Consider the following 22701-nt stretch of genomic DNA (forward strand, 5'->3'; position numbering starts at 1 on the left):
CTTGGCGGATGATAACCACGTATTGACCGGACTACTTGCGCAACATCCGAACCCCCAATCTGATTGAAAACATTTTATTGCAATTTCGTCATATTTTTATAACAAATAATGTCACTAAAAACACACCCAAAAACCAACCCAATCCCGAATTTCTGGAATTATCACAATATAACGTTTTTAAAGGCGTGGTTTTACGACTTATGACCCCCATGACGTTGCAGTGGCGGGACTTGTGAAAAACTAAAATATAGAAAAGCAGTGTATTGTTTGGAACGTAATAATTTAGCTAGATTAATCCGACAGTCAGAATGAGATATTAGTTTTCTACATAGATATTTCTAAATATTGGGGGGGGATGGGTTCTAAAATAATTTCCGACGCCAACCGTTTTGTCGACTCCTTGAAGTAAGTAACTTCATCTGTGTTGTGTCCAATGGAAGTTAGCTAGCAAAGTTAGATCGTATCCAAGCCACGTAAATAATTATTTCATAGAATTGAATGTAGATCGGTTAACAAAGAATTCAGAGTAAACCAATACAGAACTCAATGTATCTGTTAATCTGTTCAAATCAGCTAGCAATATTGGCCGACTGGTTGATGTTAGCTAACATTAAGTAACATCAGCTAACATTATTAGTTTTGTCAGACTTGAAATGAACGATGAATGAATGTTTTTGTTGTTGTTATTTCCAAGAAGGTTGTGTCAAGAAAACGACGCGGATGAACTAATATACGAGGTGAGAAACAAACACTCTTTACAGCAGGCTTCACAGGTATATTTTTCATTGCATATACACATTGTCATCGTCTGTCATGTACTGTTGATCTAGGACAACATCCAGATCTCCTTGGTAAAACAAAAAGTGCCACTGCACAAGTTAATCTGCGGAAATCTCCCCGTCCTCGTCGTTGGGAAAAAAGTAAGTAATTTATCGGGCTCATGACTTTTCTGTGTGTGTTTGTTGAGTGTATAAGGGCCGTCTCCAACACCATCTGTGTTTCCAGCTGTATCTAGAAAATGCGCAGGAAAGGGAAGAAGACGAAGAGGACTCGCTGCCCAGTGAGGATTTACTCAATGACGAGGGAAGTAGTGAGCAGCAATGTGTCTCTGCTCCTCAACCCCTGACACTGACGGCAGCAAGGTGACATATTGCTAGTGGACTATTAGAGATGCCGTTTTAAAAGACTAGAAACATATCTCACTGAGGTGACCTAAGTCATCATTAATTACATAATTTCTCCAACGCCTTTTGTAGTTGTATTGTGGCATGAGGTCAAATGTGTGAATGTAATCTCTGGTGGGAGACATTTGCTACTTGCTAATATAATAAAATCTATTCTGTCATTGTCTGTATGCAATGGATGTGTTCAATGTAGAAACATAACAAGGATGATGAGATCTCGATGGTTTCACCTGTATATATTTCTTAGACCGTTGTGCTGTTGTGTTGTATCTTTTGTGTAAGTACACTGAAAGCCACTTAACCCGGAGTCAAATTCCTTGTAGGTGTAAACTTACTTAACATGATTCTGATTGACGTATTCTAACCCAGTCTTTCATGAACACGTTCTACTCATCAAGATCAAGCTTGTGTGCCCATTGGTTTGCAGGCAGCTGTTGTCGTGGTACACGATGAGCCAGAACCCGAACATGCCCACCGTCCTGTGCCCTCCTCTCCTGCCTCTCTGGGTGCGCTGTGACATGAGCGATGCCCTTGGCACGACGTGGCTTGGTGCAGAAACCGTCTCTGCTGGCAACAAAGTCAGTGGCATCAAATTGTATACAATTTGCAGTAAAGGTAATGAGCTCCTCTGGCCAACCACACCCATTTCATCTGTACAGCTTAGACTTCATATTGTCACTTTTACCTACAACTGAAGGCAAACATCACTGTGGAAACCTCAAACGTAAAAGATAATTATCTTCTCTGACCAACCAAGCCTATACTATCTGTATGGCTTTGACTCTGCAGGAAATGGTGGTCATCAGATTTTGACACCTGCATGTACTTGTAATATGTTCTGCAGAGGCAACAGAAGATAAGTCGTCATTTATCAGTTTGGACGCACTGATGGAGCTGCACCAGAAGAGACACCATGCATCTGCAGTAAGACATCAGCCCTTCTCCAATTGTTTTGTAGAGTTTGTCTATCACTGCTTTGCTGTTTGACACGGATCAGTCTGATTCCTGTGAGGTAGGGCTGGGAATAGAATAGAATTGCCTTACATATTGTCACATGATTGCATTGTGAGTTTCATAGATCTCTGTTGAGCAAGCATAATATTATCATTTATAATACGCTGAGCGTTGTGGTTTAATCAATCACAGGCCTTGATTAGTGTAAAGATGCCATGACCCAGACTTTTTTGCGAAGATCTGTACAACTTTTTCAAGCAAAGTGACATTGAATTAGAATGAGACGGATTCATGTCAAACAATTATAAATAAATGGAATGTGTATGCTGTGTCTTCAGGTAGAGACCAAGGGCTATGTGTGTGCTGTGTCCTCAGGTAGAGACCAAGGTGTGTGTGTGTGTGTGTGTGTGTGTGTGTGTGTGTGTGTGTGTGTGTTTGTGTGTGTATGCTGTGTCTTCAGGTAGAGACCCAGGGCTATGTGTGTGCTGTGTCTTCAGGTAGAGACCAAGGTGTGTGTGTGTGTGTGTGTGTGCTGTGTCTTCAGGTAGAGACCAAGGGCTATGTGTGTGCTGTGTTTTCAGGTAGAGACCAAGGGCTATGTGTGTGCTGTGTTTTCAGGTAGAGACCAAGGGCTATGCTCAGTACAACCTGTTTGGCTCTATTGTGGTAGAGAACACAGTCATCGAGTCGCAGTGCAGCATCACTGCCGTCTTCAAGTGGAGCAACGTGGAGAAGGTCTTTCAGATGCCGCCACAGTCTTCTGAGGCCGTTCTGGTGAGCAGACTACTGGTCAACTGTAGGGTTACAGAACCCCTACAGGGTGTCACAAATGAAGTAATACGTTTCTGGGTTCCTTTCTGGTAGTTTTGTAAGAATATGTACAACCTTTTATTTCCAGGATATCAAGTTGGCGATCGGAGATATGAAGAGCCCCTTGTATGAAACCTACAAAGAACTGGAGTTTTTGGAGGCATGTATTTCAGTCATCATTTTATTTACCCTAGATTTAAGGTCTAGGGTTGTAAAATGTATTTCCTTTTCCTTAGTAGTTCCTCAGATACAAAACTAGCTATTCAAGACTCATTGTCAGCTGTGTTAAGTCCCATTGAGTTGGCACCAGTACTGTTACTACTGTATGATCTGAGATACCTGCTTGTTGTCTCAGAGGGCCCAGTTAGCCCTGAACCTTTTAAGAATGAGGGACTGAGTAACCCAGGCAGGTGTTTGAGGGACTGATTGTAAAACAGGAGTAACCCAAGGCAGGTGTTTGTGGATGGTTGGAGTTCTGATTGTAAAATAGGAGTAACCCAAGCAGGTGTTTGTGGATGGTTGGAGTTCTGAGTGGTAAGAAGTGGGCTTCTATTGTTCAGCCGGTAAGGCAAGGTTCTATGGACACCTAAGGACCATACAAACAGATGAAAAATGGACATCTGCAGTACTGTACTGTCAGGCGCTTTCGTTAAAGGCATCTACTAAATGAACACAATGTAAAAAAAAGTATAAATGTGAAGTAGGAGAGAATTCTATTTACAAGTCACTCCTGTCACAACCTCACAACACGTTAATCTTTCATTTGGCGTCCCTTACCTGGCCTACCTGTGCTGACTGCTCTCGCTTGCTCACCTGTCACCTGTCAGACTCTAGCCCAGGGCCTTCGGACAGGTGAAGCAGAGTGGCCGGACCCCACTGACCCCAGGTCAGCCATGGACCTGACGAAAGCTCTCGTGGAAGGTACTGCCACTGCTATGATGATGCTACATGTGTACCAATTTGATTTTTTAAGAATTTAAATACAGCCCTCATCTTCAACACAAAAGACAAGGAGGAAGTAAGGCACATTTAAGCCCCAAAGATTTATTTACTTATTTAATTTATATATTTATGTGGTCCTCAAATCTGGATTAATTTACTTATTTAATTAATATTTTATATATTATTTCCTTGACTAACTGACTACTTGACTTACTGACTGCTTTGTCTTTCTCTTTGAGTGTGTATACAGTATGTACTGTAATCTGGTGTGTATACAGTGTGTACTATAATCTGGTGCTTTTCTCCTTCTGAATGCAGAGCTGGAGAGCATTGGGAAGACAGGCCAGGGGCAGGCTGGGAAGGGGGCTGAGGTAACCGTGGCGATGCAAGGCTGACTCCCACATACACCCCTGGAAGGCAGGCCATTGAGCTCAGGCTATGTTCTCCTTCTCCCCCGCAGACACAGAGAGAAGCCAAGCCAGACACCCCAGCGGCGGCAGACAAGGGGATCAACATCTACAGCTCTGTAGGCCTGGACCGAGGGGATCTGGACTTCACCGACCAGCTCTGGGTCAAGATGAGAAGCAGTCTGTATTGTTGTTGTTGTTGTTGTTTTGTGTCGATCTTACTGTTCACAATAATGTCTCACAGATTCATCTGTGTCAAGTGTATATTGATTCAGAGTGGATATTACCATAATCACTGACATGTTACCCTTCGTGTGATGTTAATTGTTGTCTTTTTCCCTTTCCGATCTCCAGTGTTCCTGTTTGAGCTCACAGTTGACTTATCAGTAATGGCAGTTCTCATTTTCAGGTATATCCTCATACCAGGATATAATAGACTGTCTGAAGATGGTCATCTCTGCTGTCAAACATGGTCAGATCAAACCATGGGTGAGTTTATATATTTGCGTTCTAATCCATGAATTGTGAAATTTCATCCTGATGGTATCCCAGTCCGTCTGCTTTCCATATCTTATGATGTGACTATTTCTGGAACAGGAAATGGGAGGCAACACATGCAACTATTGAAATGTCGGAAACTTGAATGTTGGAAATGTTGAAAAGCAGTTCACTCTATATACACAGGGGAGGATGGCTATTGTAGCACAGATTCACAGAATTCTTAGCGTGTGTGTGTGTGTGTGTTTTGAATAAATGTTTTGGTGCATATCCGTGTCAGTCGGTGTGCTAATGTATAATTATTAACTGTGATCGTGTGTGTCTGTCTCGACAAACGGTCTAAGCATTACTCTCTCCCCCCCCCCCCGACACAGGTGCACAGGAACAGCAGTAACTCGCTGGGCAGGGTCATCCTGCAGTCCTACAAGCAGAAGATGGAGGCGGTGTGTCTGACCGGTCTCACCCCAGTGCACATGCTGCTGGAGATGGGCTTGGACAAGATGAGGAAGGATTACATCAACTACCTCATCGGTCAGTCAGCACCACCTCGCACTTCACCGCTTACAAACTTACCTCGTGGGTCTTGCTGTGGTGTGAAGGACCAGAGAGAACGGTTTACATTCATTCCCTTGGGAGATGCTTATATCCCAAGTGACTCACTTGAACAGGAGGAGGGGGGGTGTTATGCTAGTGTTCTATTGTATGCCAACATGAAACTATGAAGACACTAAATGGGCCTTGGACAAAAAGTATTTTAGCATGCTACATGCTAATGCATTTATTAGAGAATAATTATTATTATTTTTTAAATGTCTTCTGAATATTTTGAAGATATATCATTGCTTTTTCACAACCTGCCCAATGCAATGCCTTTAACCATCCTGGCTGTGTGTGTGTCGGTAATCCTCTTGCCCATGTGATTTCAGGGCGGGAGCTGACCACTCTAAATAACCTGGTGAGGATATTAAGCACATGTACTCTTTCTGTGTATTTCATTACAAAAACATTACAGTGAATGACTTCATGAGCTTTAGCTGCTTCTCATCTTTACTGTGTCTCGTCTCGTCTCGTCTCCTCCTCAGAGTTACTACATGTGCACAGACGTGGACCTGCAAGAACAGGTGACCAGAGTGAAGAAACTACACCACCTGCTGGAGATCCTGGTGATCTGCAGCACCTTCCTCAGCCTGCCCTACGAGTGCCTGTTTCCATTCATACAGTGAGTTGACCGTCCGCATCCACAGTGCCAGTGTGTTTGTCTCTCTCTCTGTTTGAGGTTTGAAGTTCTTTCTGATTATATTATTATTTTATATTTGTATATTGTCGTTTTCTGGATAGTTCTATAATTTTTTTATTATTATTATTTCCCCCTCTATTTTAATGTAGTGTTACTGTGATTCCGTTTTAGGTCCTGCCTGAAGTACTATAAAACAAGCCCTTACGATGAAGAGCATGTATTTCAGATGCAAATCAGACCCGTTGTGATCAGCAACTTCTACCAGAAGTAAGACTCACCATCAAGTTCATAATCGCCATTCACAGAGTGTCAGCTAGACACACCATCAAGTTCATTATCAGCATTCAGAGTGTCAGCTAGACTCACCATCAAGTTCATTATCACCATTCAGTGTCAGCTAGACTCACCATCAAGTTCATTATCACCATTGACAGAGTGTCAGCTAGACTCACCATCAAGTTCATAATCGCCATTCAGAGTGTCAGCTAGACACACCATCAAGTTCATAATCACCATTGACACCAGAGAGTGTCAGCTAGACTCACCATCAAGTTCATTATCACCATTGACACCAGAGAGTGTCAGCTAGACTCACCATCAAGTTCATGATCACCATTGACACCAGAGAGTGTCAGCTAGACTCACCATCACTGGCAACGTTTCATACGCCTTTATGATGTTCATAGCTCAACAATGTTCAACAGTCTTTGTTAGTGTTTGAGTGTTTGCGTTCCTGAGCATGTAAGTGAGGAAGTTTAAAGATATAAGATAAAGATATGCGCACACACACCCAGACATACAAACACACACACTCACACACGCATGATTGAGCATGTTGACTTGTTCTTGTTTGAGTGCGTGTGTATGTGCCTGGTGTGAGCATGGTGGTGCAGTGGCTAGCGTCATTGGTTTGTGAGCAGTTGACCTGCGTTTGTTTTCCAATCGCTGTAGGTTGTCTGGAAGTCGCTTTGGATAAAAAAAAGTGTCTCCTAAATACCTGACCTTTTACCTTCTCCTTTTGCTTGCGTGTCTGTATGTCTCTTGGTGTAATGATTTGTTTGTTTGTGTGTGTGTGTGTGTGTGTGTCATAGGGAGGAGCCCATGTCGTGGGGAGCAGAGGTGTTCAGTGGTCAAGGCTCTCGAGAGGTCCGAACGTCCTTTCACCTGAGCGATCAGCCCCTGGTGGATCATGTGACCTTCTCCTCAGGTGAGACTAGGGTTCCATCCATCATCCGCACACTTTCACTGGGTTATCGCCTCTGCTAAATACTCACTACTAAACTAAATACTAGCATACTAAATACTCAATACTAGATACTAAATTAAATACTAGCATACTAAATATTCAACAATAAACTAAATACTAGCATACTAAATACTTAATATTAAACTAAATACTCAATACTAATCTAAATACTCCTATATCAAATACTTAACACATTTTAAGAGAGATTTCCCCCCGTGATGTAGATTTGAATAAGACGACGGCAAACGGGGACAAGGAGGAGACGGCCTTCTTCAGTACCACGGTGACCCACAGCCTGATCAACTTCATCTAAAGTCCTCACAGGTGAGTGCACTGATCCTCAAACTGTTGCCCAGGTTCACCTAGATTTTATTTGTTCTTTTGGACTCATTCTGTCTTTTATTATTTCCAGAAAATGTCTTATGTCATGGAAAATAATTTTGTCCTCAAAAGTATGCAAACTGGTAGTCTGTTCAAAATATTTATTCAAAATCCAACCCTTTGTAATCACAAGTGTCCTCCCCACTGTCTGCAGAGTAAGTGGTCAATCCAAGCTGTGTGTTCTGTATTAGTTAACACTTTGTGTGGTGTACTTAGCAACCATCGCCATGGCATTCACATCCTGTAGCTTAGTAAAAAAAAACAGCATTCCGGTTCTCTGTTGTCAGCCAAATTATGAATGGCACTGGCTGGCTGAAGCCAGTATAAATCTCATGGAAGGCAGAGTGTGTGTGTGTGTGTGTGTGTGTGTGTGTGTGTGCATGAGTGTGTGTAGCTGATTAAATCAGTGTCAATCTAAAACATCTTAAAGGATGTAGTAATGGTTGTGTGTGTGTGTGTGTGTGCTGTTGAAATCAGTGTCAATCTAAGACATCTTAAAGGATGTGTGTGTGTGTGTGTGTGTGTGTGTGTGTGTGTGTGTGTGTGTGTGTGCTCAGTTTCGTCTGCGCAGCAGGAACATGAGGAAGACTGCGCTGAGCAGGATGCTGAGTGTGCACACAGTGGGGACCACAATCTCCGTTACCATCTCCATGTGACTGGTCAGGGGATCTGAAACACAGACACAAGAACACATATATGTACACACACACACACACAGACACACACAGACAGACACAGAGGTTAGTGGAGTATCCTAGTGCTCTAAGGAAATCTTACTTTCTTGTTGTGTGTTTGTTTGAAGCAGACAAAAAACGGCACAATGCTTAAGCACAGGTGAGAGTGAAGCCTGTAGAGCTCTCAAAGGGTTATTCACTGGTTACCTGTGTGTGTGTGTGTGTGTGTGTGTGTGTGTGCACTGATGGCTGTTTGAGGGGGAAAGGTTTGCAGGCTGGTGGGTGGCTTACCATGAATAAGTCTTAGTATATTGGCAGCCGTGCTCCGCTGTGCTTCTGATGAAGAGAATGACAGACAGGGTCTTAGAGAGGGGGGGGGGGGGTCGGTTGGGGGCAGTGTGTGAAGCACGACACATTAACCCTTTGAGGACTGCCCTGCCACTCTCTTGGCAAAACAGGAAGTGACGGCGACTGCGAGTTTAAGCTTGCTTTTAGCTGCCAGCGCTTGGAGGTGTGGAGACGGTAGTGACAGTAGCAGCTTAAATGTAGGAGGAATCATCTGAGAGTGTACTGCTGTAGTGATCTTCTCTCTAATAGTTTTTTTTTAAATGGCCTGAGGACAATCTGAACATGGGCTATTACATTTACATTACATACAAACACTGTGGCTTTTTGTACATTAAAGAGATGGGTGTTTGGTCTTGATTGAATCTGTACACGTGTGGATGTGCGTGTGGATGAGTGTGCGTTTCTGATTCTGGTTTCAAAGAGTAAATGAGTTTCCGAATTGTGTTTTGTAGCGAAGCCACAGGGTGCTTGGCATGCTCGTAACCTTCTGTGGGATTATGTAGTACGGTAAGGCTGCTCGTAACTTTCTGTGGGATTGTGTTGTACGGTAAGGCTGCTCGTAACTTTCTGTGGGATTATGTAGTACGGTAAGGCTGCTCGTAACTTTTTGTGGGATTGTGTAGTACGGTAAGGCGGCTCGTAACTTTCTGTGGGATTGTGTAGTACGGTAAAGCGGCTCGTAACCTTCTGTGGGATTATGTAGTACGGTAAAGCGGCTCGTAACTTTTTGTGGGATTGTGTAGAACGGTAAGGCTGTTCGTAACCTGTGGGATTGTGTAGAAAGGTAAGGCTGCTCAGAACCTGTGGGATTGTGTAGTATGGTAGGGCTGCTCGTAACCTTCTGTGGGATTATGTAGTACGGTAGGGCTGCTCATAACCTTCTGTGGGATTATGTAGTACGTTAAGGCTGCTCAGAACCTTCTGTGGGATTGTGTAGTACGGTAAGGCTGCTCAGAAGGCTGCGGATTCAGGGAAATTAGGCTTTGGGAGAATTGGCAGAAGCGTCTGTTTGCTGAAGCAGCCTTGAATTTAAAACGGCAACAACAACAAAAAAAGCCCTCAAAGAGTTAAGTGTTAAGATGAGTCGCTGGAGATCAACATCACCAAGCCACAGCAAAGCAGCGTCTTAAAATGCTCACCCACACACTCTCTCTCACACACACACACACACACACAAACATCATTAGCGGCAGCACAGCAGAGTGATCTGGCTACTCAGTAAGGATGGGGTTAGATGGGGGTTCTGTCTGCATGGCAGCTTTAAAGCAGCACTGTTAATGACCAGTCCACAACCTAAGGGCACCACTTACTTCAGTCTTAAACCACTTCCCTATCAGACTCCGCTCTACCTCAGTCTTAAATCACTTCACTATCAGACTCTGCTTTAACCTCAGTCTTAAACTACTTCACTATCAGAATCTTCTTCACTATCAGACTCTGTTTTACTTCAGTCTTAATCCACTTCACTATCAGACTCTGCTTTACCTCAGTCTTAAACCACTTCACTATCAGAATCTTCTTCACTATCAGACTCTGTTTTACTTCAGTCTTAATCCACTTCACTATCAGACTCTGTTTTACTTCAGTCTTAATCCACTTCACTATCAGACTCTGCTTTACTTCAGTCTTAAACCACTTCACTATCAGAATCTTCTTCACTATCAGACTCTGCTTTACTTCAGTCTTAAACCACTTCACTATCAGACTGTGTTTTACCTCAGTCTTAAACCACTTCCCTATCAGACTCCGCTTTACCTCAGTCTTAAACTACTTCACTATCAGACTCTGTTTTACTTCAGTCTTAATCCACTTCACTATCAGACTCTGCTTTACTTCAGTCTTAATCCAATTCACTATCAGACTGTTTTACTTCAGTCTTAAACCACTTCACTATCAGACTGTGCTTTACTACACCCGCACCCACAATGCAACATTACTTAAAATGAGTCTTCAACAAGCCCACTGATAAATACAGATGTTGAAGAGTAATTGTACTTTTTATTTTAATTTAATTAGACAACACTGTGATAAAGGGAGCCTGATAATAATGGTAATTGTTATAACTTTATTGTTACCAGTATTATAACTATTGTTAACAGGGCTGTCATAAATGATAGGTGAGACCCAGTCTGGTCCCATATTCAGCCAGTGTAACCCCCCCATTCCAAATCATCCCATTCTTCCCCTGCAGCCCCCCCGCCCCCACCCCCCCCAAGATGACTGAGTCATTCCAGACCACACAGCGAGACTGTTAGCAGCAGAAGCCAAAGCCAGGGAGGAACGCGCTTCATAAATGTACCCCTAGAGTCTAAACTTCATCATGCACAGGCCAAACCTTTGGCATCTCTGCATTTTCCTTATTTTCCTTGGAGTTTCTTCTAGCTGGAGGGGCAAACAAAGAAAAATCCTGTTAGAGGTTTTTCTGAAAGCCTGTTATGATGCCAGCCTCTTGTTGTCTCTCAGACCTCGTCTCTCTGCCCAGAATCAGAATCAGTAAACATCATACTGGATTCCGTTTTTCAGCCTCGCTCCAAGCAACCCACAGCCTCTCACATAATTAAGCCTCTCTCGACCCGATTCAGCTGAGCAGATGTGTATTACTCGTTTGATAAACTGAATCTGAATCAGCCAAAGTTAATGTACAGAATCGGTTAATCTAGTTTAGAGATGGGCATTAAATATGTGTTAGCCTGGGATGTTTGGAACAGCACTGAAAAACACTGCTGGACGCTAAAAGTTCCCCAAATGTGAATTCCCCTTTAAATGTATTATTGATTTCTGGCAACAGATGAACACCAGTGACGTAGCGTTAGCTAACTAGCATTTAGATCTTCTCAGATGTTTCAAAGAAGGAGGGTTTTATACTTTGCAATTGATTCTAATCGTCCTTTTGGCCATGTCATACTGCATGCAAATAATAGTGTGACTTCAAAATGAAAATCTCATCCGTGTTCAGTGCATAATTTAGCCCATTACCACATCATTTTTCAGGTAGGTGACATTGGAGGTAGAATCTTTTTTTGTTTGCCCCGGCCAGTAACTCCTCTTAGTGTGTATGTATGTGTGTGTGTGTGAGCGTGTATGAGTGTGTGTGAGAGTGTGTATGAGTCTGAGTGTGTGTGTGAGTCTGAGTGTGTGTGTATGAGTGTGTGTGAGAGTGTGTATGAGTCTGAGTGTGTGTGTGTGAGAGTGTGAGTCTGAGTGTGTGTATGAGTGTGAGTCTGAGTGTGTGTGTGTGTGTGTGTGTGTGTGTGTGTGTGTGTGTGTCTGAGTGGTGTTTGCCACTGACCTGCAGCTAGAAGTTGGTTGCTAGAAGAGCAGGTCTCTGTGGCTTTCCTCTTCCAGTTTTCCACCTGGTGAGGGGAGCACAACATGGACATGAGGTTTTAATGTTTTTACTTTTATTCCTTTGTTTATTTGACAGGAACCATGCAAACACGTCATTACCACAAGTGCAAGAGATGTATTGTATATAAGGCTTCTAGCTATAGCTATTTCTCAGCCTTATAGCTAATTTATATCCTACATTTACTTGTATTTGTTTAGCAGACACTTTTATCCAAAGCGACTGACAAAATATAGGCACCTTGTCAGCACTTCTAAATGCCTGGTGCAAGTGTCCATGTTATGTAATCTGCCATTAAGGATGCATAAGGTAATAATGTATTATGCAATCAATTATGTAATCATTTGCTAATGATAAATGTTTTTTTCTTATACAGATGTGCCATGTTAAGCGGTTTCCTTGACAAGAACGGAGTTATAGCATCATATTTCTGCTGTGGACCAACTGTCATATCTTTTCTAATATGTATGAAATAAACGTCATTATTAATGACATATTAATTCACATGGTTGTTTCCCGTTTCCTGCTTATGTCTGTGGTGCAGAAACCACATCTGTGCCCGGTCAGTGTAGGGAAATAAACCACATCTGTGCCCGGTCAGTATAGGGAAATAGTTCCCGACGGGAGGAATAGGTTTTGCAAATATAACTATACATTTTCAGGTGTTGCCTAGCAACATATTACTTGCTGACTTCAAGTCACAATGAATTTCCGTTACGTTAAGTGAACAGACTACTTGCGGAATGATATGAAAGATGTGAATTAGAAGCACAAAATCCGTTGCAAATTTTTTGCAGAGGTCAATATAAAGACATATCAGACCACCGAACGTTTTTTTTGTTTTGCAACATTCTGAGGAGCCGTATTAAAAAACTGCACATTCTATATAACTGCATATCTAATATAACTGCATATCTAATATAACTGCATATCCTATATAACTGCATATCCTTTATAACCGGTGGAAGACAAAAAGCACAAAGGAGTGTACCGTTCCTGTAAACGTTCGAGACACTTGGAAATCCTACGAGTTCCTGCAGCGCCTTTTGTTGGCGTTTGTGACCATTCACTGAATATTACACTCACACACACACACACTGAACATTACACTCACACAACACACTCACTGAACATTACACTCACACAACACACTCACTGAACATTACACTCACACAACACACTCACTGAACATTACACTCACACACACTCACTGAACATTACACTCACACAACACACTCACTGAACATTACACTCACACACACACACGCACTCACTACTGACATCTAATTCTCTCACGAGCCACACTTGGTGCAGAATGAAACATTCATGTAATTGAATCGAAGCTGGTCGTCTCCTTTTTGCTGCGGCCGTTTGTGGTATGTAACAAACTGGGGTATAATTCCTGCTTTGGCTGCAAGACGTCCCCAGGTTCAAGTCCTTGGACGAGCCCCCATTTGGTGACATGCCACAAACGGCCGCAACAAAAAGGCGATAACTATGAGGCTACGATTGCGTGTGGTATGAGTGTAATGTTCGGTGAATGCTTGCAAACACCAACAAAAGAAACAAAGCACACTCCTCCACTGAGTTCTCTCTCTCTCTCTCTCTCTCTCTCTCTCTCTCTCTCTCTCTCTCTCTCTCTCTCTCTCTCTCTCTCTCTCTCTCTCTCTCTCTCTCTCTCTCTCTCGGGAAGGTTAGCCTTAAATAGGGCCGCCACCATTCACTCATTAACAGGCAACGACCCTCAACTACCTGGAAAATAAGATAGATAGCAGGTAGAGCTTAACAATTAATAAGAATAATAACTATATTCCATCTTGCTACACAGTGTTCTAGTGGGGGGGGGGGGGGGTGCTCTGGGCTCTGTAAAGCCCTTTAAGACAATCTCTATTGTTGATAGCGCTATAAATAATTCGATTGGCCCAAGTTGATTTGTGTGTGAGAACCCGGCTGTAGAGGCCTTACCTCTCTCTGACTGGGAAAGCCGTTGGAGCTGATGACGCGCTTGTAGAACTGCACCGAGGCTTTGGGATAGCGGGGCTTGTTCTTGTTCTTGAAGTCAACGTAGTACAGGCCAAACCTCTCAGAGTACCCCTCGTCCCACTCGAACTTGTCCAGCAGAGACCAGGCCGTGTAGCCCTTAACATCCACCCCATCTTTGATAGCTAGAGGTGGGAGAGAAGGGGAGGAGAGGAGAACAGAAACCACAGGCTCACTGGACATATCTTGACTTCTCACTATCATACAGTTGTTTTACAGAGGTATTAATTGATGTGTTTTCATGTGCTCTCTTTCATCTGTTCTCATTCATTCATTCATTCATTCATTCATTCAGATATCTATGTGTCATTGTCACAAATTTGAAGATATTTTATCCAAACTGATTTGCAATGGTTGTAAGTTATGCGTTGTGAGAGGCCACTCTTTTTCCCCCTGGCCATCGTTCCAAAGTAACTCGATCTATGACTTAATGATGACTTCATCACTGTCCAGTTGGGACTGGTGTATTGCAGGACCAACCAACAAAGATTCCTTCACTCCTTGGCAATATATTGCTGTCAGGAGAACCACAAGTGATACATAACTATGGTTACAGCCATGGTGGGACAAAGCCCAGACTAGCCCATTACCAAGGTAAGCACAAGTGTTTAACCCTGTGGAGAAGAGCTACAGGTGTTTAACCCTGTGGAGAAGAGCAACAGGTAAGTACAAGTGTTTAACCCTACGGAGAAGAGCTACAGGTGTTTAACCCCACGGAGAAGAGCTACAGGTAAGTACAGGTGTTTAACCCTGCGGAGAAGAGCTACAGGTAAGTACAGGTGTTTAACCCTACGGAGAAGAGCAGCAGGTGCAGCCTTGCAACCTAAGGGGCAGGTGACAAAGATGTCTTCAACTTGAGCCGATGTTTGGAACCAGTTGACGGAAACAATACCAATGGTAAGCTGTATTAGAGACCAATACTGGCAAAGTATCTCTAGTAATATGTAATATTCAAATGTTAAAAGAACTGTCCACATTTGGGTTTATGGTTCAGTTGAGCGGAACAGGATTTGAATGCTACTGACCCTTCAGCATCTCGTTGGTGTAATCCTTCATATACTGTATCCTCCAGTCGTCACACAGCTCGGTACACACCATCTTCTCCGACACGCCGTTCTCTGTGATGTAGATCATTGGGTTCCCATACTGAGTCTAAAGCGGTGGAAAAGAACAGCGTTACTTAGATATTTACAACATAGTTGGTCAGTCATACTAAGTTTAGTCTAAACCAGTGGACCGATATTAACTTCACAAAGAAAATGAATAAATGTATGCTCTTGGATGCTAATTATCCCACCATAACGAATGCTAATTATCCCACCTTAACTAATACTAATGATCCCATCTTCGCTAATGCTAATTATCCCATCTTCGCTAATGCTAATTATCCCATCTTCACTAATGCTAATTATCCCACCTTAACGAATGCTAATTATCCCACCTTAACGAATGCTAATTTTCCCACCTTAACGAATGACAATTATCCCACCTTAACGAAGTTGAGCAGCCTGCGGAAGCCCCAGGGCACGGCGTAGAGCCACTCGGAGCCGGGGTCAGGCCAGCGGGGGTCGACCAGCTCGGCCACGTCACGGTCGGTGAAGTAGGTGCTGCTCCGCCCGGCGGGTTGGGTCTTGTGGGTGATGTAGCGCGTGGTGAAGTGGCCCACGCCCATGAAGTCGCAGGTGCCTCTTATATAGCTCTTCTCCTGGGAAGAGAAGGTGGGGAGACGAGACGTACCCAGACCCTGCTGGGCACTCTTACGACCTGGAGAAGATGCAAACGTAGGCCTGCTTACTCGTCATTTACTTATATATAATCAGGCACTTTCATCAAAGGAGATGTTCAGACATTTTTAACAGTTCTATCACTGCTCTATCACTAAAAGAAGACTTGGACAATTCTAAATAGATCATGTCAAGTAAATACTAAGGAATATTAAGTATAAAAAATATCCTGGTATACTATTTGGGCGGACGGGAGGTACGGCCGTTAGAAAAAGTATATTTATTTTACTTTTATTTATTTATTTATTTATTTATTTACATATCCAGCAGTAGCAACACTGAAGGTCACTTACAATACTGTGTGCCAAAGATACTTTGGCATATTTTTGATTCAAACATTTCAAGTATTCCTCGAGAAATGGTACACATTTAAAGATGTTTTTCTTCATGTTTACCAGTACCAAATCTTTCATTTAAAGGGGTGTTCAGTGTGGTTTTTAAGGTTCTTTGATTTATCCACTACATAACATTGCTGTTCACAATACTGTGTCCCAAATATAAAGTAAGCTGTCATTCAAAAATGTAAGTAAGTATGTAATGGCTTGATAGAGTACACTGTGAATGTTAAACCTGTTAATAACCAGACAGCTGATGACTCCATATCTAACCAATGTGTCTGATCTGGTGTGCATCAATGCTGGACTAGGACTAGACTGAGATCTGTCCCAGAGGAGGCTGCCATGAGGTTTTAAGTATGTACTGCCACCAGATCTCTTAGGTTTTAAGTATGTACTGCCACCGGATCTCTGAGGTTTTAAGTATGTACTGCCACCGGATCGCTGAGGTTTTAAGTATGTACTGCCACCGGATCTCTGAGGCTTTAAGTATGTTCTGCCAGGATATCTGAGGTTTTAAGTATGTACTGCCAGGGGATCTATGAGGTTTTAAGTATGTACTGCCAGGTGATCTATGAGGTTTTAAGTATGTACTGCCACCGAATCTCTGAGGTTTTAAGTATGTACTGCCACCGGATCTCTGAGGTTTTAAGTATGTACTGCCAGGTGATCGCTGAGGTTTTAAGTATGTACTGCCACTGGATCTCTTAGGTTTTAAGTATGTACTACCAGGGGATCTCTGAGGTTTTAAGTATGTACTGCCAGGTGATCGCTGAGGTTTTAAGTATGTACTGCCACCGGATCTCTGAGGTTTTAAGTATGTACTGCCAGGGGATTTCTGAGGAACATACGGGATGTAAAGGTTGACACAGCAAAGAGCAACTATTCAATCACATCCAGTACATTCAGTAGGACCCAGTGGGCTGGTCATGTGGGTTAGCTCTGGCCTTCTTACCAATGAAGTCCTTCATGACTTGTGGGTAGTCTCCGTGAAAGATGGGAGTGGCGAACCAGCCCATGTAGAATTGGACGTATCTCTCTGCTGCCTCAATGTCCTTCTGGTTGGTGATGTCCACGGGCTCGCCCCAGTCCCCTGCCAGGGAGATGCCCACCATACCTGGCAGACGGGACACGAGGCATAAGTGTGTACAGGGGAGGGCAAGAGAAACACATCCGTAGGGTCGAGTGCTAAACAGGAGCCTTGGAACATTGGAGGCTTTTCAGAATTACTCTATGAAGGTTGAGGTTTTTTCAAGTGGTTTTGTACTTCCTTGCTACACTCTTGCAAATTATGGGGCTTTGTCAAAACCAACTGCATATTTCTCTAATCTGATTGTGGGGCATTACCAAAATCAAGGAGTATGATGGAGCTGTAGCTTCTGTGCAAGTCTACTCAAAGGAGTATGATGGAGCTGTAGCTTCTGTGCAAGTCTACTCAAAGGAGTATGATGGAGCTGTAGCTTCTGTGCAAGTCTACTCCTTGTCCTTCTCTGGCTGCAAACTCGTTGTTGGGCACTGACATTGTGGTGGGCAATTTGAACCTAATAATCCATTTTCATTACCTTTCTGCTTGTTTCTCCACAGACTGTCATAGGTGTGCCACACCTTAGCGTGTGCCTAGGAGGGAAGAAACAGGACTAGATCAAAACATCCTGTCATTTAGTAAGCGTTATGTTTCAATCCAGGAGAAGAAAGCCAAATCAAAAGACATTTTAGACTTTGACCTTGGTGATGACCTCTGACCTTGATGAGATGATGGGCGGCCCTGTAGGCCCCGGTGCCTCTCAGTTTGATCCCTGGGGCATGTTCTCCTGTCTCATAGCCCTCCACAGCTACCGACTGCCACACACAACAGCACAAACAGGTAACAGGTTAGGGCACGTGGCTTCACTACTGGCAGGGAGGAACAACAGGGGACATTTCACCATGGTGAGGTGTTCCTATAGTTGCTGGCTATATTTGCACTGTGTGTGTTGTAATGTAACCGAGATAGATGGATATATATATATACCCATGGATTGTTGAATGTTATCCAGTATTTAACCCGGTTTCCAAATCTCTCGAAGCAGAGGTTGGCAAAGTCGTTGAAGTAGTTGACCATGCTGATGTTATGCCATCCCCCGTATTTCTCCTGCAGCACCTGCAACCCAAGAGGTTCGTGGGAAAACGGAAAAGATTGATACCTTTGTCACAAAAGTCACACTCAGACTTCTGCATTCTACACTATATTTGGAATTTGGATGTTAAATCGGAGTTGTGAGTGGTTACGGAGAAACGCATGCAATGCTCATATGGACCTGTGGCAGGTCCCAGTGGTACAGTGTCACTATGGGAGTGATCTGGTTCTCCAGCAGACTGTCGATCAGGTTGTCGTAGTACTTGATTCCTTTCTCGTTCACATGATCAGCTGCAGAGACAGAAATATAGACGTCACTCAAGTTCAGCCATAATCAGAACAGGCCTGTGTGTGTGTGTGTGTGTGTGTGTGTGTGTGTGTGTGATGAGTACATACACTTGATGCCAGTTGGCATGAGTCTGGGCCAGGAGATAGAGAAGCGGTAGTGGTTGAGCTTCAGCTCCTTCATCAGTGAAATGTCATCCTGGGGTGGGAGAACCAGAGGCGGGATTATAGAACCAGAGGCGGGGTTATAGAAGGGACCGGACACTGATTGGGTGATGACAGACTGGCTGTTCACATGAAGGAGGTTTGACCATAGTGAGCTGAGCACAAACTGTTTCTTGGGCAGGAATTTATTCCGACCACTGGCAAATTTCAAACATAGATCTGTTTACTTTGTGGCAAATTACTTAAATTGATTTGCCTCTGTGTGTTGTGTTGTGTGCCTAATACATACAATATTGATCAGGGTTTGTACACTATAAGCCAATAATGAGAAATCAATCCAAATCTGTACTTCTAACCAAAGTGTTTTTTGGACTGATTCATCTCCCTTCACTTACCCTGAACTTGTAGTACCCTTCACAGGACGAGTCACCAGTGTCGTTGAGGAAGATCTTTCCCTTCTTGTGGGAAAACACGTCCCAGATACTCAGTCCTTTGCCATCTTTATCCCAGGCTCCTTCCGTCTGATAGGCTGAACTGCCGGCACCCCACGAAAATCCTGCCCAATGAAAACAAGATCCTCAGTTAGACAGTTAGTGAAGTGACACTGAATCATTACAACATATCAACAGAAAGAATCTGGCTTTAGGGATGGGCTTAAGAATGTTAAATTGTCTACTGATTTAGTGAAACATAAGTAGATACTTCAATATTTCATATGTATAAATAGTAAATAAATAAATAAATATATGGTGGTGTTATAAAATAATTATACAAAAACAACAACCGGCAGGCTGCCACACTGTTACAAACACTGACTGAGAGGCTGTAGTTAAGTTACGTTAACACTGTTACAAACACAGACTGAGAGGCTGTAGTTACGTTACCACGGTTACAAACACTGACTGAGAGGTTGTAGTTAAGTTACGTTAACACCGTTACAAACACCGACTGAGAGGCTGTAGTTAAGTTACGTAAACACTGACTGAGAGGCTGTAGTTAAGTTACGTTAACACTGTTACAAACACTGACTGAGAGGCTGTAGTTAAGTTACGTTAACACTGTTACAAACACTGACTGAGAGGCTGTAGTTAAGTTACGTTACCACGGTTACAAACACTGACTGAGAGGTTGTAGTTAAGTTACGTTAACACCGTTACAAACACCGACTGAGAGGCTGTAGTTAAGTTACGTAAACACTGACTGAGAGGCTGTAGTTAAGTTACGTTAACACTGTTACAAACACTGACTGAGAGGCTGTAGTTACGTTACCACGGTTACAAACACTGACTGAGAGGTTGTAGTTAAGTTACGTTAACACCGTTACAAACACCGACTGAGAGGCTGTAGTTAAGTTACGTAAACACTGACTGAGAGGCTGTAGTTAAGTTACGTTAACACTGTTACAAACACAGACTGAGAGGCTGTAGTTACGTTACCACGGTTACAAACACTGACTGAGAGGTTGTAGTTAAGTTACGTTAACACCGTTACAAACACCGACTGAGAGGCTGTAGTTAAGTTACGTAAACACTGACTGAGAGGCTGTAGTTAAGTTACGTTAACACTGTTACAAACACTGACTGAGAGGCTGTAGTTAAGTTACGTTACCACGGTTACAAACACTGACTGAGAGGTTGTAGTTAAGTTACGTTAACACCGTTACAAACACCGACTGAGAGGCTGTTGTTAAGTTACGTAAACACTGACTGAGAGGCTGTAGTTAAGTTACGTTACCACGGTTACAAACACAGACTGAGAGGCTGTAAGTTACGTTAACACTGTTACAAACACCGACTGAGAGGCTGTAGTTAAGTGAACTCCCAGTGGGCGGTACGTTACCACGGTTACAAACACCGACTGAGAGGCTGTAGTTAAGTGAACTCCCAGTGGGCGATACGTTACCACGGTTACAAACACCGACTGAGAGGCTGTAGTTAAGTGAACTCTTCCCAGTGGGAGGTACGTTACCACGGTTACAAACACTGACTGTGGGAGGTACGTTACCACTTGGAAAAGTGCCATAATAGAAGGAGCCGCGGTCGTTCTTTGTCCAGTCGAAGTCCTCAGCCGCAGACAGACACAGCACCAGCACAAGCACATGGCACACCCTCACTGCGCAGCGTGGCAGCATGGTAATCCTCCTCTGCGGTTGGCACGGGCACAGGCTCACGTTCCCTCACTGGCTTCTGACACAGCTGGCCACAGGTGAAAGACAGCACTGTCATCCTAATAACCTTACTCCAAACATGGCAGGCAACATATGCACGGCAAGTTGCAAACAGTTGAGTAGATACTTTGGAACGGTTTACTAGCGTCATTACTTTACTACTAAGTCATTCCTAATGTCATTACTTTACTACTAAGTCATTCCTAACGTCATTACTTTACTACTAAGGCATTCCTAACGTCATTACTTTACTACTAAGTCATTCCTAACATCATTACTTTACTACTAAGTCATTCCTAACATCATTACTTTACTACTAAGTCATACCGAACGTCATTACTTTACTACTAAGTCATTACTTTACTACTAAGTCATTACTATACTACTAAGTCATTACTAACGTCATTACTTTACTACTAAGTCATTACTAACGTCATTACTTTACTACTAAGTCATTCCTAACGTCATTACTTTACTACTAAGTCATTCCTAACGCCATTACTTTACTACTAAGTCATTACTAACGTCATTACTTTACTACTAGGTTTACTGACATTTCATCCATCAACAAATTCTGTTTATTCTTGTCTAACCAAATCAGTATAGCCTGGAAAACTGACCATATGTACAAGTGTTTGGCCCATATGACGAGATAATGACGAGCTCATGTGTGCATGAAAGATCAGCAGTGTTTCTGTGTGTTCCTTTCAGCTTGGCAAACCCAAGCACAGAATCAAAACTGCTCACACCTCACTGATGCTGTGGTGCGTAAGTGCAAAACAACCCAAGAACCAGGTGAAACAGTTACCGTACACCATCAGAAGAGAGCAGAACTTAGCTAGGGTTCACACAGTACTCAAGCATGAAATAATAGCAGAACTTAGCTAGGGATCACAGTACTCAAGCATGACGTGATAGCAGAACTTAGCTAGGGTTTACAGTACTCAAGCATGAAGACATATCTCAACTGTAAATGAAAATCTTGACACTTCCTTAGCCATAAAGGCCTAATGAGGTATATTAGGCACCAAAAACTAATGTACATACTTAACACTGACATGCTGAATTAATTTGACTTCCAGCTCACCTTGACCATATTTATAACAACATAAAAAACAATTTCCATATAGACCTATATTATATTATACTTGACATCAGACCTACCTCACAGGATCTGCATTTGTTCCAGTCAGAAATGTAATTAAATCAGAGAAAACAGTCCAGCCAAGCAGCTCACCAACCTCAACCTCGGGCTGAACAGGACAGATACTACAGCACCTGCTTTCACCTCACCGCATGGAAGGTCCCAGCTCTCTATTCAGGGTCGGGGGTGGAGGGGAGATCTCGTGACCCCAATCCACACCCAAATACCCTCCCATTGGAGCTAAATGGACTGTGAGCTCATTTTGCAAAGGTGGGCAGATCTCTTACAAACGTGGATTTGACTCAGTAAGCAAAGTTAATGTTGCAAGGGGCTGATAGTCGATTGTGTTTGGTGTGACAATGGCCGTGAACAGTTGAATGGGATTAAGCGTGTGTGGAGGACAACCTGGTCTTTCGAACGCTGCACCTGTCATCAGGCCCATATGAGTGATATTTATTTTCAAATCATAACCAGACATACTCTACCTGTTCCTTCTCTGTAGTCCACTCAAATTATTCTGTAAAATATATTAAACAATGAAACACATAAGTAACATGAAAGGAAATTATAAAGCTGAAATGATGAATTTTAAGCAACATAATTGATGTAATTAATCACAGCATCAAAAACAAAAACGT

At 42.9% G+C, this 22701-nt stretch overlaps 2 protein-coding genes across 3 annotated transcripts; one reads left to right on the top strand and one right to left on the bottom strand.

Annotated features, from left to right (window-relative positions):
* The first annotated feature begins 203 nt into the window (after positions 1–203).
* Positions 204–12531, top strand: zwilch (zwilch kinetochore protein). Of its 2 annotated transcripts, none has more exons than XM_031564807.2 (19): positions 204–405; positions 695–737; positions 831–920; positions 1006–1142; positions 1612–1799; positions 2029–2108; positions 2757–2912; positions 3037–3108; positions 3776–3869; positions 4209–4261; positions 4351–4477; positions 4707–4786; positions 5170–5326; positions 5722–5750; positions 5878–6014; positions 6204–6299; positions 7124–7239; positions 7503–7602; positions 12404–12531. In XM_031564807.2, the coding sequence occupies exons 1-18, from the start codon at positions 356–358 to the stop codon at positions 7589–7591; spliced, it is 1794 nt and encodes a 597-aa protein (XP_031420667.1). In that variant the 5' UTR covers positions 204–355; the 3' UTR covers positions 7592–7602; positions 12404–12531. The 2 variants fall into 2 exon arrangements, with proteins under 2 accessions (XP_031420667.1, XP_031420668.1); XM_031564808.2 differs by having other exon boundaries at positions 698–737.
* lctlb (lactase-like b) lies at positions 8213–19221 on the bottom strand. The gene is made up of 10 exons (XM_042704754.1): positions 19148–19221; positions 18699–18786; positions 18484–18593; positions 18198–18326; positions 17930–18025; positions 17749–17803; positions 17142–17303; positions 15557–15831; positions 15093–15219; positions 8213–8328 (listed from the first exon to the last, which is right to left on the bottom strand). The coding sequence occupies exons 2-10, from the start codon at positions 18769–18771 to the stop codon at positions 8213–8215; spliced, it is 1143 nt and encodes a 380-aa protein (XP_042560688.1). The 5' UTR covers positions 18772–18786; positions 19148–19221.
* Positions 19222–22701: the final 3480 nt, after the last annotated feature.

Source organism: Clupea harengus, chromosome 3 (assembly GCF_900700415.2).
Source record: "Clupea harengus chromosome 3, Ch_v2.0.2, whole genome shotgun sequence".
Lineage (NCBI taxonomy): Eukaryota > Metazoa > Chordata > Actinopteri > Clupeiformes > Clupeidae > Clupea > Clupea harengus.